Here is an 18,076-nt window from a genome sequence, read left to right on the forward strand (position 1 = left end):
AGTTTCAATTTCTAAAACTCATTTCAGGGGCACTTGGGAGGCTCAATGGTTGAGCGTCTGCCTTTGGCTTAGGTCATGATCCTGGGATCGAGTCCCACATCGGGCTCCTCACAGGGAGCCTGCTCCTCCCTCTGCCTGTGTCTCTGCCTCTCAGTCTGTATCTCTCATGATTAAATAAATAAAATCTTTAAAAGAAAAAAACTCATTTCAGTTGTGTGTGTGTGTATGTGTGTGTGTACAGCAGACTTTCATATAAAATGCTTTGTTTAGGAGCACCTGGCTGGCTTAGTCATGTGTGGAGCATGCCACTCTGGATTTCATGGTCATGAGTTCGAGATTACTTAAAAATAAAATAAAATAAAATGTTTTTTTGTTTGTTTGTTTGTTTTTTACTGTAGGCCCCCATCAAAAAAAGTTTGGAAAAGGCAAAAAGACATCGTAGAAACCTTGTGAGCCTTTGAGTAAAACTGGGCTTTAAATCCTGGCTCAGACACTTATTAGCTGTGTGACCTTCAGGAAGTTATTTGGCCTCTCTGACCTTCAGTCTCCCCCACATGAAAAGTGGGGGTGAAGCGAGGTGACATGTGCCCAGCACCTGGCATGATCCATGTGGGTGCTTTTTAACGTCTGCTCTGTTTTTAAGTCCCAGAGCCATTTAAAAATAGGAGGAAAGCCCCTCAACCCAGAGAAACAGCACTATGTACAAAAGCATTGTCAGCTAATCCAAGGGGCTCTTGGTCCTCTCGAAGACTATTTGTGGGTGGCTGGGGCGAGGGGTGTGTGTGTGTATGAGTGTGTACATGTGTGTGTGCAGTGGAGGGGAAGCCAGATGCACAGCTGGGGAGGACGCTGTGGGCGTGGGGAACCCCCCCTCGAGAGTACTCACACGGTAGAGCTGCGGTGACTTCTGATGGGCAGGCCCTGCTCCGCCCTCACCAGTCGCTGGTAGGAGATTCCTGTTGTCAAAAGAAAGGAGAGTTGGTAGGTTTAATCTGTGCCTTCAGCAGATGGCCTGGGGCCTCGCTGTAGCCCCAGGATGAGGCTCAGGCACTGGGAGGAGGCTCAAGTGCCGGAGGCTCCTCCCAGACCATGGCCAGCCTGCTGCCACCCAGTGGTTCCCTGGCCACCTCAAGAGGCACAGACCCCCCCCCCAACCAAGGGTGTGCGGGAGGGGGGGGTCCCCCAGCTCAGTCTCCATGGGCCCTCCGTGCCTCTACCCGGCCTCCCACAGACTCTTGGGGCAGCCGGGCCTCCCTGGTGCTGTGCCTCTCCAGACTGAGCCCTGCCTCTGCCCATGGGGCATCCTCGCCCAACCCTGCCCCAGCCTTTCTCTCCAGCCTCCGAGAAACCAAACCAGCCCAAAGTCTCTGCTTTTCTCCTGCAACGTGGCTCAGGTCTGCGACTGGAACACAGCCTCAACAGTACGGATTCAGCTGTGCGCCCACCGTGGTGTGACTAAACGACAGAGGACTAGCAGCGGGGGCTGGGCCTTGGGGGGTGGGGGCGGGCAGCCTCAAGGGGCTCCCGACAGGGGGCAAAGCCACCCAGGAGAGGGCGTGGGCTGGGAGCAGGAAGGCCACAACCCAGGTCAGAGAGGGCTGTAAAAGGAAAGGCCTTGACTTTTGTCTGGTCAATGGCAACAAATAAATAAAAAGACCAGCTTATACTGTTCTAATTTAGGGTCTAATTGCTTTGATTTGGGGGCCTTTTGTGTGATGTTTCTCTTATGTAATGTCCCATGCTTACAAGTTAATACTAATGTCTGTTCCGGTAGGAAAGTCCCTGAAACTGTGAAAGGCTACGGGGACCTGGGACACCCTCTGGTGGCCGCTGACATTCATGACAGAAGGAAGCTCCCCTCCTTGCCCCATCCTGCGAGACCCCTCCCCCTGGTGAAATACTATGCTGCAGACAGGGTCACCCCACCCCCACCCTGCACCCCCAGGCCCCCTGACCTCAGAACACAAAGACAAGCACAGGCCCCTCTTGACTCTTCTGCATACATTCCTTTCACTAGGTACGGAAGTCCAGAGGCCCTGCCCGGACCTGCAGGCCCCTGAGTAACGCCAGCCTTGTTCACCCAGGTCATCTTCTGCCCTTGTTTAAAGGTATGACCAGATGCAGTCACTCTGCGTGGACAGACAATGTGTGGCGGTCAGCGCCTGTGCCAAGAAGCCCAGCCTTAAGTGTGCGGAAATCCCAACGTGAGATGAGGCCGTGTTGCTTTTTCAGGGTCTGTGATTCACGTGGGCTCCCGGTGGACAGATGGAGAGCCTCATCTCCATCACACCTGGACACACACCCCTGGATTTCACATGCGGGGAGTTGCTGGGCGGTATGTCCCTGCCCCCGTCTCTGGGGTCCTGGGTTCGGGAGGGACTGGGGATGTGGGCCACGTGACGTAGGCACAGCCTTCAGCGTGAGTGCGTGGAGGGAGGAAGGATGAAACAGAAGGCTGGGGTGAGTGTCGGGGGGCAGGGAGATGGGGAGGGTGGGAAGGGATGTGGCCGTGGCCTGGGCCTGGACAGGAGGCCGGAGGAAACCATTGCATAGAGGGCATTCAGTTCTGTGAATAATCAGGCTGATGGCAAACAGGGACACATGCTACTGGGTACAAGTACAGTGACCCTGTGGAAACACCTGCAAGATGACCCCCAGCTTTGCAGAGCCACCAGGGCAGGGGGAGTGAAGTGACACCTGCCACCCCAGCTCCTTCACAGCCCTGGCCACTGTCGCCCCGACAGGACCAGGCCCGCTCCTCCAGGCCACTATTCCTAGCGGGCAGAGACCTGTGAGCATCCACCCAGCGCCCATCCCCCTTCTTCACCAAAGGGACCCCTCGCACAGGATGATAGGTCATATTTCTCGGCCTCCCTTGCAGGGGTTGGGTGGGGCTTCTGGAGGACTCCTTTCTGCAACCCACTTTCCTCTTGTCTGTTAACAGGAGTGGCACCATGACGGCCAGAGCTCCTGTAGCCATTAGACCACAAAGTGGCATCGAGGACGATGTTTCCTGCTAAGGACAGTGAAGCAGAAAGAAGGGAGAAGGCTGGTCTGGAATGTTCATGCCAACCTTGGACTGCCTTCCAATGGAATTTTTTTTTTTTAATGTAAGAAAAAAAAACCCTATGGGTTTCCACCAGTTTATGCTGGGGTTTCTGTTATGTGCGGCCAGCATGCTCCTGAATCAGCCCCTGATTTCTGGAACAGCGGCTCCCCGCTCCTTTCCCGACTACATCTCCCCCTGCGGCACTGTGATACGAGAAATACACCTGTGGTCGTAATGTCATCTTTCAGTTCCAGGATCCCATCCGGGGTCCCACACTGCATGGACTTATTTCTCCTTCGCCTCCTCTGCCTGTAACGCTTCCTCAGTCTGCCCTGGTCTCCTGTATTCCCGACACCAGAGTCCTGACGGGTTATGGCACAATGTTCCTTGATTTGGGGTGTTCCACATTGTGCCAGAAATGGAGTGAGGCAAGAATCTTCGACAAGGATACCAGAGAAGTGACGTTGTGTTGCTCCTCATCACTGTTTCTCAGTCATAAAAATCTCTTTCTTTGACGTTGTGCCATCAAATACGCAAATTTTTAAAACGTTCTCTGTATTTTTTTTTTTAAAGACAGACCACTTTTGGTCAATTATAATGAAGACTACAAAGGCAGGGAGTGGATTTCAATTACAATGGTTTCCCCTGCCACCTGTGTCCCTCACTTTGGGTTCTTCTCCCAGTGGGACTTGCCAATGGCATCTTAAATAGGAGGTAGTCTATGTAACTGAGCTCTTACTCCATGGGGTCTGCATGAACTCTGGGTAGTTGCTGTCTGGACTGAACCAGGTCTCGGGACCCTCAGTTGGTGCCTGGAAAGCTAGAGAACTGGTTGTTGTTTGGGCTGCAGGGGCGAGGGGGTGGATCTATGCACTTGGTGTGAGAGCATTGAGTAAAAGCTCCTACTTGCTAGTCAGTGATGTTTGACTTTTCTTCGAGGGATCTGCACTTTTGATTCCATCAGAGGCCAAAAAAAACCAAAAGTATGAAATGCAAATGTCTATGGTCAGTAATGTCCTAAAAGGAACTGAGGGCCACTAGAGAATATCCAGAATTCACCTGCCACCAGCTGATGGGCAAATGTAACCAAAGCCGGGCTTGCATCTGCTTTGACAGGTCCAAGGGCTAAAGGCACCAACTGAAAGGAAGAGTGGCAGACAGACTGCCCAGGGCAGAGGGTGCTTATAAAATGCCAGTGGGGACAGCCCCAGGTTTTCCCGACACGCACAACTGCCAGCCTATTGTCTCTTGGGGGAATAGCTCGGTACAAATGTGACAATACGTTTCTGGAGTCAAAGAATATGGCTCTGGGGGCTCACACAGACGTCGGCTCAAGAGGGAGAGCTCTTGGCAGCTCTGTGAGCCTGGACAAGCTCACAGGTTCATCCTCTGGAGGATGGGAAGGAATATTACTAAGCACCCAGAGTGAGGATGAGTCGTCAAGGCACGGTGAGCACACGGTAGATGCATCAGCCTCGGCATCCCCAACAGTGACAGTCCTGCTTGTGACAGGGAGGCTCGGAGAGCTTATGTAACCTGTCCAAGGTCGCTGGCTAGGAAGTGACAAGGCACAGGTCACACAAAGGCCTGTGTTCCCACCCGCTCACGCCCCATGGGCAAGACACATGACACCTGTCTGGGTCTCTGTTTTCTCGGGCGTGGAATGGGAAGACTATTGCCGTTCCCTCTGCTCCAGAGGTCTGAGGTCTGGGGAGAGGCAGCCAGTATGTGCTTCAGCATCGGCACAGTGACTCCCGGGTGACACCCACTGTCACCCCTCGGGATTACGGGCACATTCTTTGCAGCCAACTGTTGTGGTCTACACAGCCATGCGGGGGCTTGGAGTCAATACTCAACAAACATGTGGGTTGAACTCAAGAGGGCTGTGGTGGGCAGGAGCCAGTAGCACTGACGTGACGTTTCCTGCCACCCCCGGACCAGAGGCGGTGGACCACCGTTTTGGGGTGGAGTCAGGAAGAAGGGGGGGGGCAAAGGCTTGATAACCTGCCCACTTCCTCTGCCACCCGGCCACATCAAAGGGGGGTAAACTGTTTCGCTCATCGCCATGGCAACCGGCTCCCCAGGGCTCCATGGGTGGAAGGCCCAGCTCCCCAGGTCCCTTGTCATCCTCTCCCTGTGACCTTGTCAGGACCTGTCTCTTGGGCTACTGCTGCCCAATCCCAACCACTGCCCCAGCAATGTGAAATCCTCGGCAGCTGGCCTTAACCTTCACATGGCCCCGAGAGGGAGGCATCATCATACTCCCATTTTACAGATGAGGAAAAAAAAGAAAAGCTTCTTTGCCGAAGGCCCCACAGCTCTGGGATTTGAGGCCACCACAGCCTCATACCAAGTACCAGTAACCACTAAGTGATTCAGCCTCAGTTTCTCCTCCAAGAGCTCATTCCATGGCCTCCATCCCAGCCTCTGCCCCACCCCTGCCTCCCTCAGCAGGAAGAACTGGGGATGGGGCTGGGGGCACTCAGCAATGAGGCAAAAATATTCCCACGGGCCGTAATAAAAGCGCACTGAGGCACTTTCTAGCAAGTCCACTTCAGGATCCCAGAAGGGGGTGATTTAGCTTCATTTTCTAGTCGTCACTGATGAGCGCTCAGACTCTATGAACTGCGAGTGAACCCATGGATGTGAGATGACTGGAGGGATTTTTTGGGGTAGAAAAGTGTGCCCCATAGGTTATGGGGTTATCCCCCTCTCTGATATTAACTAATTTCCTATCTGATTTTGCAATTTTACTCTGGCTTACCTGAGAAACTTCTATTGGGCTCTCACACCTGCCTTTAAACCAGCTCTGCCACCTTGCTGGGTCCCTGATGGGCTCAGTGTCTCTGACAAAGGCTCACATGTTTGTACATATTAGTTTTTTAAAAAAATATTTAATATAGTTATTTTAAATGGATTTATTCTGGAATTTGCTTTCTTCTTCTTTTTTTTTAAAGATTATATTTATTCATTCATGAGAGACACAGAGAGAGAGAGAGAGGCAGAGACACAGGCAGAGGGAGAAGCAGGCTCCATGCAGGGAGCCCGACGTGGGACTCGATCCTGAGACTCCAGGATCATGCCCAGGGCCGAAGGCAGGAGCTAAACTGCTGAGCCACCCAGGGATCCCATATTAGGGTTTTTGTTCTTTTTTTTTTTAACCATTTGAAAATGACTCTCTGGCCTGAGAAAGAGTCCAGGCTTTCCTATTTCGGTTCTGCTTTCTCTGGAAGAGGAGGAGTCCCTGGCAAGGCAGCCTGGCCGACACCACCCTCTCCAAATGAGTGTTTGCCTTCTCCTCCGTCACCAGGACATCTGAGCTGTCACATAGTCCCTGGGCAATGTCAAGGGGAAGGTGCTCAGCATTTTGAGGGTCTGGGCTTCCCAGGGTCCTCTGCTCTGCATCCAAGAACCCTCATTCCCTCTCCAGTTCCCACTGCTGCTCTGCCTGGCTCTCACCGTCCATGCCACATCTGCTCGCTGGGCTGCCCAGGACAGAGGCCCTGCTCAGCTGCCCCCTGCAAAATATCTTGAGGCATCATGTGCATTCAGCGAAGAGCCGGCTGGTTCTACCGGGCGGTGGGAAGCGGTCTCCCTGCGTGCAGGGGACAGCCCTCCCCAGCCCTACATCTCTTGCACCCCTTTCAAAGTAAAAAAAAAAAAAAAAAAGTCACTTAGATCTTGGATTATCCAAGATATGGCCCTGCCAACATATTTGCATTTTGAATCCTGTCTTCATTATAGAAGGGAAGAAAAGTGTAGCCTTCTGGTTCAAGGAGCTCTGGTCACCAGCAAGAAGCCCAGAAGCAATCAACACGGAACTGTGGAGTTTTGGGGGAGCAGCTGGAAGGAAGGGGAAGGAAGAGATGAACCCTGAACTGGCTGGGTCACTTGGGGTGCCTTGCAAGTTAGATTGGCAAACTGTCTATCCGTCATGTGCCTGAGCACCTCTACCTGTCCAGCACTTCATCTTCTGGATTTCTAGATTTTTCCACTCAAGTCTCAACAGGAACAGGCGGGCTTCGGGGTGTGGCCAACCCTGCCCTGTACCTGCTCTGTGCCTCTGTAACCACAGACAGCTGATTGGCTGGGCAGCCAGGTAGGTCAGCTGATTGGTCGGGAGAAGACAAATCAATTGATTGGCTGGGAGGAGACAAATATGCTGATAGACTGGGAGACAGCTCAGCTGATTGGCTAGGCAGACAAATCAGATAATTAGGAAGAAATTCAGAAACCCTGCAAAGGTATTTACACACAGAGCTTCAGTCCTGAGCTCTCAGGCCCAGGAATTGTTGAGGAATGAGATCTGGTTCTCCTGTCCTGGGTGGGTTCAATGTGTATGATGAGAATTAAATGCTGTGGGCACGAGGCAGGGTTTGGTGCATGTATACACTTAAAAGAGAAAAAAAAAAACAAAAATGGGATTAAAATATACATAGTATTTGGGGGCCCTGCTTTTTGACTCAGCAAGTTACTACTGGACGTCTTTTGCCCTCCGTAACTCTGTATCTACATCTTTAATGATTGGATAGCTATATAAAAGCTTTAAATTTGATGCTCTCAAATCTGTCAGCCTTTTCTTTTATAATTTTTGCCTGGGGGCGGAGTAGCTGGCTGTTTGGTATCTCTTCTTCACTCTAGGTGGTTCATGTAACCTACTTTTCTTCTATTACATTCATAGTCTTATTTCCCACACTTCAACCTTTAATCTATCTGAAATTTGTTTGAGATAGGGTTCTTAATTTTTTTAAGACAAAACTATAACTCAGTTTGAATGGTCTGTCAATTGTCCTGATACCATTTATCAAATGATAAATTTTACTCATCACTGGTTTCAGGATGCCACTTTATCATATAACAGATCTTTATATATTTAGCCCATTTCTAGCCATTCTATGTTGTTCCATTAATTTATCTATTCTTATACCAACAGTGCACTATTTTAATACCTATAGCCTTATAGTTATACTTTATAGTTAACTATATGGTTAACTTTCAAAGACCTACTAAGGGAAATACCCCTTCTTCTGCTATAAGAATACATCAATAAATACATGATAAATACAGAAGAAAATGCTACTGGAGAGCATTTATTCTTTCAGATAGACTTTATCTATTTTGATAAATTTTAAAAGATATTGTTGGTATTTTTTTATCACAATTGCATTTATTTCTATAACACCTGCTGTTACTACAATATTGATTCAATCTGACAACATGTCTCTTAAGTAACTTATCCTTCAGTTATTTCTGTATGTAGGTAATTCACATCTCTTTTTCTTCTTTTATATTTTTAGTTGCTATTATAAATTGGGTTTCTTTCTCCCTCACTATATTCTCTTACTGGTTAATGCCATTAGCTACCTGTTTGTCAGTTCTGACAGTTCTTTGGGTGATTCTCTTAGTCTTGACAGATAAGCAATTGTTTGATTTCTGCATAATTAAAATGTTATCTTCTCTGGAAGAAGAAAAATTCTTTATTTTTGCCTTTTTGCATAGGCAAATACCTATAAGCACAAAGAGGAAGGTCATTGATGTAAATGGAAACACTTGTAGCATTTTACTGTGGGCTGTTACTTCCTTAAGAACACTTCCATGTGTTAATAATAGTTTCCAAATATTGTAATATTAGGAATTAATGTTGAATTCTATCAAATGTTTTAGGGGCATCTATCAGGATGTTTGCCTGACATTATTCCTTTGAGCTACTGACACTGATGAATTAGTTTAGCAGACCACCTTGCACACAGTAAATCTTACCTTCTTAGATTTTTCTCTTGCCCTAAAACAGTTTCCTAGGACTTCATTTTCATGTCTATTAGAACACCAGCAGTTTTTCAAGAATTCCTACTTTGCAGACCCCTCACTTGTGAAAACTTAGCACCAGGTGCTTGTCCACACCTACCATGGCACCCATCGACTATGGCACCCATCAACCTGTCCATTCCTAGTGCCAGCTACTTCTCTGGCCAGGACTGAAGCTATCCACACATGCATTTTCCTATTTGATCCTAAGGCAAAAAGAACCCAGAGAGGCCTTTTGTCACTATTGTGGGGGCTTCTCTCTCTGACCTGGGCAGTCTCAGAGACCTTTTGGCAAACCAGGGTACAGGCACAGACCATGTAGTGGGGTCTCCTTGCCTTGAACCCTGCTCAGCTTCCCCTAGGAATTCCTCCTTGAGTTGTGTCTTATGTTCACGCCTCTCAGCCATTTGATGCTGTGTGCACAATGAAGAGCCCATGCACCTGCCACCCCGACACTTACCTGGGGCCTTGAGTTCAGCATCAATGAAGGTGAGCAGCTCCTGGCAGATGCTGCAGTAGGGAACAGGCCAGGTCAGGAATCGGTGGTAGGTTCTGGCTGCTTTCAGAAGGAGATCTGAATCTGGTGGGAAGTGTGGCGTCTGGATGGAAAGGGAGCAGCAAGCAGAGAGGTCTGGGTATGAGACCTCATAGGTGAGAGAGAGCTCACTGGTATTCCAGAACAGACCCTGCTCCTTTCTGGAATATTCCACACAAGGTACACTCCTCCTGGCAGCAGTATGTCTCAGAATGAGACCAGAAAGAACCAGAAGTTATCCCTAGGGAGTGAGTTATAGATGGGCAAGATGGCACCCAGGGGCACCTCTACTGCAGGGCCATGATTTCACCACACACAATACCCAATACATGAAAGCACCTCTCTGAAAAGCTGCCACCCTGGAGGTCATACTACATGGTGCCATTGCTGCCACTCATTTGGGGGAGTGGTCTTCAATGCCTACACAACCTGTATTTACTATCCTTGCTTGAGGCAAAGATCTGTGCTTCAAAGTGGATTGGCACCCATGGTCCTTTGATGCCGCCGGTCTAGTGCTGCTCACACTGGGTGAACTATTAGGGTATAGAATGAGGTGGACCTCAAATCTCTCAGCAGGATCTGTGTCATGGCTCGTGCATGGGCTGTGGACAGCAGACCTTCCACAGGAGCCTGGATACACCAGGCACGATGGGGTTCTAGAGGCCTCTCAGAGTGGCTGCTCTGAAGCCATCAGAGGGCTGATACCTGTTTCAGGGTCCCGGCTTGACAGCTTCCCTCCGTGTTGTCTCTGGAGGTGTGAGGCCACCCCTCCCTGTCCCTTCCCAATTCCCCCAGCTGGCCCACCCTGGAACTTACGCAGAGGACAGTGGAGTAGAAGAGCAGGGCTAGGGGGGCCAGAAGGTCATAAGTGCCCTTCTCTTGGACCTGTGGATGGGACAGGAGAGAAGAGTGCGAGGCTCAGCACAGGTGCAGAATAGAGCAGTGCTCTCTTGTTCTGTACTTTCTTTTCTTTCTTTCTTACATGAAAGGCAATATAACCACAAGGCAAAAATTTGGGAAATGCAAGTTAAAAAAAAAAAGCATCACAATATCCCCCCTCTAAATGCAACTGCAGCTAATATCGCAATGCTTCTCCTAACACCATTTTTCTCTATGTATTTTCCTCTGGGAAACTTGATTGTAGTATGTGTATTTTTACTCCTACTGTTTTTTTTTGTTTGTTTTTTTTTACCTATAATACTATAAATGAATTTCTGTTTGCTATATCACCTCTAAAAACACACGTTTCCCCTGTTCCTGGCTATGCATTTCCTTTTTATTTGTGTTGTAAATATTTTTTCAAATTTGTTTTTTTTTTGAAAATGACTTTTAAATTTTTTTATTTATTTATGATAGTCACACAGAGATAGAGAGAGAGGCAGAGACATAGGCAGAGGGAGAAGCAGGCTCCATGCACCGGGAGCCCGATGTGGGATTCGATCCCGGGTCTCCAGGATCGCGCCCTGGGCCAAAGGCAGGCGCTAAACCACTGCGCCACCCAGGAATCCCTTTTTTTTTTTTTTTTTAAAGATTTTGTTTATTTATTTGAAAGAGAGAGAGCGAACATGCGAGCAGTGGGGAGAGGAAGAAGCAGGCTCCTTGCTGAGCAGGGACCCCGATGCAAGGCTCGATCCCAGGACCCCGGGATCATGACCTGACCGAAGGCAGATGCTTAACTGATTGAGCCACCCAGGCATCCCTGTTATGTGTTTTTTAATTTTATAGATTTTTCCCTTGATGTCCCAATATTAGAAGTGTTCGTTTTTTTCCTTCATGGATTTTTGCTTTGGCAAGCAAGCATCCTGTAAATATTCCTACATCTCTTTTCTTCTTTTCTCTGAAGCTTCGTTTTCTTAAATGTAGATCTTTAATACACTTAGAATTCTTTTTTTTAAGATTTTATTTATTTATTCATAGACACACAGAGAGAGAGGCAGAGACACAGGCAGAGGGAGAGGGAGAAGCAGGCTCCATGCAGGGAGCCCGACATGGGACTCGATCCCAGGTCTCCAGGACCACACCCCAGGCTGCAGGCAGCGCCAAACCGCTGTGCCACCAGGGCTGCCCTACACTTAGAATTCTATCTGCTGTATGGTATGCACTAGGAAACTTACTCTGAATTTTTCCAAATGTTTAGTCAATTTTCACTAAACCATGTAATAAATCTTACTGATGCAATTTTTTGTATATTTAAATTTGTTCATACCTTTGGATAATACCCATCTTTTTATTACCTGCATAATATTTCTTCTGATAGGTTGCCATAATTTATTAGCTTCATTTTGGACATTTGAGATTATCTTCTTGCTGTTTTAGATGCTTTTGCAATGCACATCACTTTGTACGTGTTGCTTTTTTCTACAACTGGGATTCTTTATCTTGTTTAGAGTTCAAGAAGTGGGATCAATAGTTCAATGAGTATAAACACATTTCTAATCTTTAAAGCAAATGCCAAGTTGCTTTCCAGAAGGACTGTGCCAATTTCAAAATGCCACAAATATGAAAGCACTGGTTTCACTCTATCCTTCCCTGCATTTCTTGTTATTTATTTATTTATTTATTTATTTATTTATTTATGCAAATTTGCTAGGCAAAAACTGTCTCATTATGGTTTTGATTTGCATTTGTTTTATTGTAACCGAGGCAACATTTTTTCCATATTGGCTTACAAATTCTATTTGTTCCCTGATGCATCATCTCTTTGACACACCCACCACACTAGATACACACATTTTTTTCAGAATTCTTTGGCCAATATGCTACACGTCTCAGCCCATCCTGGAATTCATGGGGGCTGAAGATACAGAGAAATCCCCACCATCTGTGCTGTGCTCTGCAGGCTCAAATGGAGAATTCTCCTCTTTACCCTGAACAGATCATGTGTCTGATACACCTGCTGCTCAGGTCTCTTCTACAAACCCTCCCCTATTGTTACGCAGTAGTTGATATTTGCATTTGAGTTAAACACTCCAGAGGCAGTTTAGCTCTTCTGAGTTGGTCTGCTTGTGATCGGGTTATAACAGTATCCGGTAAACGGTGGTGAGCATCTTGATAAACCAAGACTTTCCAGGGACAGCTGAGAAAGTCACATGTTTTCCAACTCATCATGTATTTTTTTAAAAGGAAAAAAATAACCACTTAAGAAGAGAATTCTTTACAAAAGACCCAGCATCCTCTTTAGGGACTCACAGGTGTTCTGGAATCCCAGCCCAGCTGAGCCTTAGACACACCCTTCTTCTTAGAAGGTCATAAAAGTCTATTTCTTATGGACCTGCCATTAGACAGGGTCTCAGTTTACCTTTCTAATCCATTTTCTCTTCTGTGTCGATTTTTATGGGTCTTTTTAAGAAAAGGAATATGGGAGAGAGCTTCCTCCCTCCTCTCTAATCAATACCTAGACTTACAAGCCATGTCTGTCTCAAGAAATAGCTTAAATGGGGCATCAGGGTGGCTCACTTTGTTGAGCATCTGACTCTTGATTTTGGCTCAGGTCATGATCTCAGGGTCATGAGATCGAGCCTGGCATCGGGCTCTGTGCTGGGTGTGGAACCTGCTTAAGATTCTCTCTCTCTCTCTCTCTCTCTCTCTCCATCCCTCCCCCTGCTTGTGTTTGCACTCTCTCTAAAAAAATTTAAAAAAAATTTTTTAAAGGCAGCTTAAACTTAGAACCCTAGCTCAGGAATCTCACGAATCCTTGTCTTGTTATTGAAAGGACCACAAGCCCTCCCTAGAAACCTTCAATCCACAAGCACCACTAGTACAGAAAACTCAAGGGGGGGGGGGGTCCCAGTGCCTTTACTAAGCTCCACGCTGGGGAGGGCACCCCAGAACTGATGCTCCGCGGGGACCTTTCCCGTTGACTCCTCAAGCCCTGGCTGGCCCTCACCTCTCGGGTTTTCTGCAGGATCTGCTCCAGGAGGATGAGGAAGTGGCCCGGGTCCCTGCTGACCAGCTCCTGCAGGCTCCAGCAGTTGAGACACAGGCCAGCTGGAAAGGTAGAGGACAGGTGAGCGTTCAGTGTAGGTCTGGGGCGGGGGGTGGGAGTCCCTCTTTTCCAAGGTAGGAGTCTGAGAACCCTCTAGATCAGCCGTCAACACTGTCATGCCTCATCAAGACAAGTTTCTGATTCCTGCAGAGAGTGGGCTCAAGAGATATAGAGACGGGCCCGATCCCCATTCAAGGCCACGGGTCTTCCACAACCATCTTCCACAACCGCCTCTTGCCCTGGCTTCCTACAGGGGGTGCCGGAACCTGCACGGTGCCTGAAGGAGGGCAGGGGCAGAGAGTGCTGGAGAACAAGCATAGGAGCCACAGCAAGCTCTGCCCCAGGAAGCAAGCCCAGGTGTCTGCCTGCCTGTGGGACTTTCCAGGACTGCCTGGCCGGGGAGCCCAGGCAAGAGGAAGCCACATCCGTCTGTCTTCTGGAAGCCAGAGTGGGTACTTTGTCCTTCTAGAACTTTCCCAGATTTTCTCACTTTGTTGGTCTCCATTTCCCTGCAGCTAGTAAGGGGAAGCCCTTAGAAACTAGCGGGGTGGTCATGGAGGCCTGTGTGTGCGTGCGTGTGTGTGTGTGTGTGCGTGCACACACGTGAGTAGTGCACGTGAGAGCATTTGGGGTGGAAGTGAACTGGCCAGGAGTTTCGTATGGACACAGGTTTTTGTAAAACTGGCCAAAGTCAGATATTTTTGTCTTCTCTTACATACCAATGCCCCCCCTCAATTCTACAGGCTAAGGCTCCGTCAAAACCCAGGCAGGAAGCAAACTACCATTGACAGACCACCCACTGTGTGCCAGTAAGGTGCTAGGTGCTCACACACACTCCCCTGAGTCTCCCAACCAGTGCCTCCTGCTGTCACTACTCTGTCACTACTCTACTCTTGACTTTACAAGGCAGGTAGGGTCCTGAGAGGTTAAATGACTTGCATGAGATGGCAGCAGCCAGTGAGAGACGGTTTTAATCCAGATCTGTTTAATCCCAAAAAGCAAGGAAAGCCTCTCAGAGGAGGGGACACGTGGGCTGAGACTTGCATGAGAAGGAGCCAGCTATGTGCCCCTTCTGAGGGAAGAAATGCAGGCAGCAAGTGCAAAGGTCCTGCGGTAGGAAGGCACCACGTATGTTCAAGGAGCTGTGGCTAGCTATCTCCTGGGCTACTTAGGGAGGCGAGTGAGATATGGGATGTGAAACGTCTTATAAGCCTGAGAAATTATTACAAGTAGGCACCAGTCTTCAGAGAGACAATCGCCCCAGCCCTGCAGATGAGCCTGTTTCTCAGTCCCAGGGAACCCACCACACAGAAGCCTCCTGCTCCCTGAAGCTCGGTTGAGATTCCCCGCTGTCCTACAGGGGAAAATAGGGGATGCGGCTCTGGAAGGAACTAAAAACCAGGTAAACAGAATTCTGGGGAGAGCTATCTACGGGTTCCTAGCTGTTCTTCTGGAATCAGCCATTGTGGGGTTTCTAAGCAGGATCGATACCTTCTCTGAGGAGTTGTGCTTCTGGCAAAGAGAGAGAGACTCAGCCATGAGGAGGAGGAAGAAGTCAGGGGACAAGAGACAAAGGACCTCACTGAGGGCCCGCCCACCGGCCAGCAGGCGCTGTGCCCGCGGGAGGCGTGCCCGGGTGCGGTCTTGCACAGTCACGTACTCGGGGGATGGAACCCAAAGCTGCCAGCCCCTGAGCATTGTTGGGTGCCCTGTGTCCCAGCCCTGCTCCCCGCTCCCCCAGACCTACCGGACCAGGAGGTAGAGCAGCGGCTGAGGCTGAGCCCATGCAGGCAGCGCTCCAGGGCATGCTGGATGCGGTCCTCCGTGCACGTCGTGGCCCCTGGCTGCATCCTGAGTCATTGCCTGCAGGCGGGGGGTGCAGGGGACAGACGCCGGTCAGCCTGGACAGCCCTGGGCTCGGGGAGCAGCTGGCCTCGCGGAGCACACGGCCCCGGCGCAGTCAGCCCTGTAGTCGCGGAGGCTGCCAGGTGACGGGGTCCCCGCGAGGGCCCGGCAGTAGGCAGACGGCAGCAGGCAGCAGGGCTCTGTGGGAAAACTCAGCATCACCAGGAGAGGGAGGATTTTTCTGAAGCCCCAGGCCCAGGGATGGGCAGGGAGAAGGCTGCACCAGGTCGGCCGGGTGCTCCAGGCCTTCACACAGCCCCATGCCCACCCCACCTCGCCCTCGGCTTGGGTGCCCAGGCCTCGGGCACCTGCTCCTACTCTGCCCTCCCCTCCACTCTTGCCACCCGTCTTCCTTTTCCTCGAGGGCTGGCAGTGTCCCTAGGCATCAAAGACCTCGTGTGGTCCGCTCCCCCCTTGTCCTACCAAGGAGGGACCCGGAGGGCCGCGGGGAAGGGGCGTTAGGAAAAGCTGTGGCACCAGCTGAGGAGCCAGGAGAGGTGCCGCGCTCTGAGAGCCACCACCAGGCCAGCCCAGCTTCTTAGCTCCGTGTGGGGGCTCCCGGGACACATGGTTCAGCACCGTGGATGAACCTGGCTTCTGCCGGCGACAGACTCGGACTCGGAGCGTGACTCCGATCGTGGGGAGTTGTGTGACTTCCAGCAAGTGTTCTTTTCCGAGCCTCAGTCTACTCCTCTGGGAAATGGGGATAACACAGTACTGACCCCAGAGGGCTGTTGGGGAGAATGCCAGAGCGGCTGTGTGCCCCGTGCGCTCCCGAGGCGCGAAAGCCAGCCCGCTCCAGGCCTCGGGGACACTCGCCCGCTCCCGCGTCCGCCCCCGCCCCGGGCAGGCCCTGCCACTGGCCCCGTCGCGCCAGGTCCTGGAGGGATGCCAAGGAAGCAACGGTCCAGCTCCGTGGAACCGGGGACAGGCCCGGAAACCAGAAGCAGAAGCATGGAGCCCTGGGCTGAGCCATGCAAACGACATGCAAAACTGGGACATCCTAGCGTTGCCCCAGCGGCATGACTGGAAGCCTGGGCTCCCGGACGCCCCACGTAGGCAAATCCTCCTACTTCCCCAGCCTGGGAGGAACTGCGAGCCCTTTGTAAGCTGTTCAGCATCACCCCGCTTCAGTGATGTCCCCCGTGGGCCATGCTCCTTGGTGTCAGAGGCTTCTGGGCCCATGCCTTGCCTGGACGTGCCAGTGTGCAGCATGGACACGCATCCTGGGAATGGACCCTCGTGATAAGGCCTCGGCCGCCTGCCTTCGGCAGCAGCCCCCAAATGAGACCCTCCCCAGCTTAGCCTATCCAGACTCGGAGCTATAACCACCTGCTGGAAGAGCCAGGAGATCAGGCTCCTTCAAAAAGATGAATTTGGGGCATGGATGGTTGGTCCAGATGGCATCAAGGGGCCCCCTCTGCCCCGCAGGCTGATTTCTCCGTGTTAGCCCCAGCGTGGGTTCCTGGAGGGAGCTCAGAGGTTAGCCCCTCACCCCTTCAAGTGCTTCATTTCCCAGAAGGGGCAGCTGAGACCCCGAGATGGTAAGGAGCAGCCCAGGGGTGGGCATCCCGCTGGGAGAGCCCACACAGCTGTAACCAGACAACGGTATCAAGCAGGACAACATCTGTGTTCCCAAATTGCAGCCAAGGCCCAACTCTGAGGACAGAAGGTGCTCAAGGATCCACCTGCTAATGTTCTAAGAGTCATGGTGAGCTGGCAGGGGTGGGGGCCTCGCTGGCAGGTGTCCATCCCCATTCAGCCAGCTGCTCACCCACCTCCACCGAGACGAGAAGACTGGGGAAGACATGAGAGCTTGTCAAGCATTCCAGAGGGCTCTCCCTTCTCTCCCAAAGCCAAGGGTGGGGGGGGGGTGCTTTAAGAGAGTCCCCTATTCAGACCTGATGCCTGCCAGCTGGGGGATGCTGCCATTTTGGGGTCACAATACTCTCCACAGCCAGCACACTTGCTCCTGTGCTAACCGGGAGCCATGGTAGGATTGAGAGCAAGAGCAGAGTGGGCAACAGCATGCAGGCCCAGTGCCGGGGGAGGACATATGAACTCCTTGTGCGGAAAGGGAGGAGTGGGAATTAGCCACATAAGCCGGACTACAGCTGTTTGGTTGACACTTGACCCTGGAGGGGTCATCCTAGCGGGGTGAGGGATCATCAGCAGTAAGAGGCTGATGGATGGGTCACCTCTGGGAGAAACTGGATTGCCCAGGGTAATCTGTGGCAGAGAGGAGTTCCCCTCCACCTGAGGTCACATAGCAAAGAAGTGGCAAAGCCAGGACCACACCCAGGGAGTCTGGTCTTAACCAGACACAGTCAGATGCCAGTTACCAGGACACCACCACCAGTTGGTGTTTTCACCCCTAAGACCGCAGACTCAATAAACTGTAACATGATCTTGCTTCAAGAGACCTACCTTCCCAGTTGCTACGACCTTGAGCCCACCATGCCTGTCTACACCAGCTGCCTGCCCTCCAGAGAGGGGATCAGGACCCACAGAGGCACTCTAGTGGCTGAACTGGGCGGTCTCTAGCCTGGGCAAGGGCTGAGCCACACCAACTGGGTTGAAAGTCTCCTCCACCCAGCCCCTGCTGCAAGGGACAACTGGGTTGTGTCACAGGGCAGGAATGAGTCACCCGCCCTATTGCGTCCCACTGTAAACACAAGATGCAAATGAACATTTCAGCCAACACGCCAACACTGCCTCTGAGCCTCCCATCTCTTGGCCTCAGTGTCCCTGGCTATTCATTGAAGACCATCAGGGCCTTCTCCATGGATGGGCCAGA

The 18,076-nt window shown here is 50.8% G+C and overlaps 1 protein-coding gene across 5 annotated transcripts in view; it reads right to left on the minus strand.

Annotated features, from left to right (window-relative positions):
* The window catches only part of PIK3R5 (phosphoinositide-3-kinase regulatory subunit 5), a 66,570-nt gene that overhangs the window by 9,342 nt on the left and 39,152 nt on the right, over positions 1-18,076 (minus strand). For all 5 annotated transcript variants that reach the window (XM_038536859.1, XM_038536857.1, XM_038536858.1 and 2 more), the window contains exons 2-6: positions 15,122-15,237; positions 13,276-13,376; positions 10,206-10,274; positions 9,315-9,453; positions 887-956 (exon numbers count right to left, since the gene is read on the minus strand). In XM_038536859.1, coding sequence (XP_038392787.1) covers positions 887-956; positions 9,315-9,453; positions 10,206-10,274; positions 13,276-13,376; positions 15,122-15,224 — 482 coding nt within the window. In that variant the 5' untranslated portion in view covers positions 15,225-15,237. The remainder of the gene's footprint in view (positions 1-886; positions 957-9,314; positions 9,454-10,205; positions 10,275-13,275; positions 13,377-15,121; positions 15,238-18,076) is intronic.

This window comes from Canis lupus, chromosome 5 (assembly GCF_011100685.1).
Source record: "Canis lupus familiaris isolate Mischka breed German Shepherd chromosome 5, alternate assembly UU_Cfam_GSD_1.0, whole genome shotgun sequence".
Taxonomy (NCBI): Eukaryota; Metazoa; Chordata; class Mammalia; order Carnivora; family Canidae; genus Canis; species Canis lupus.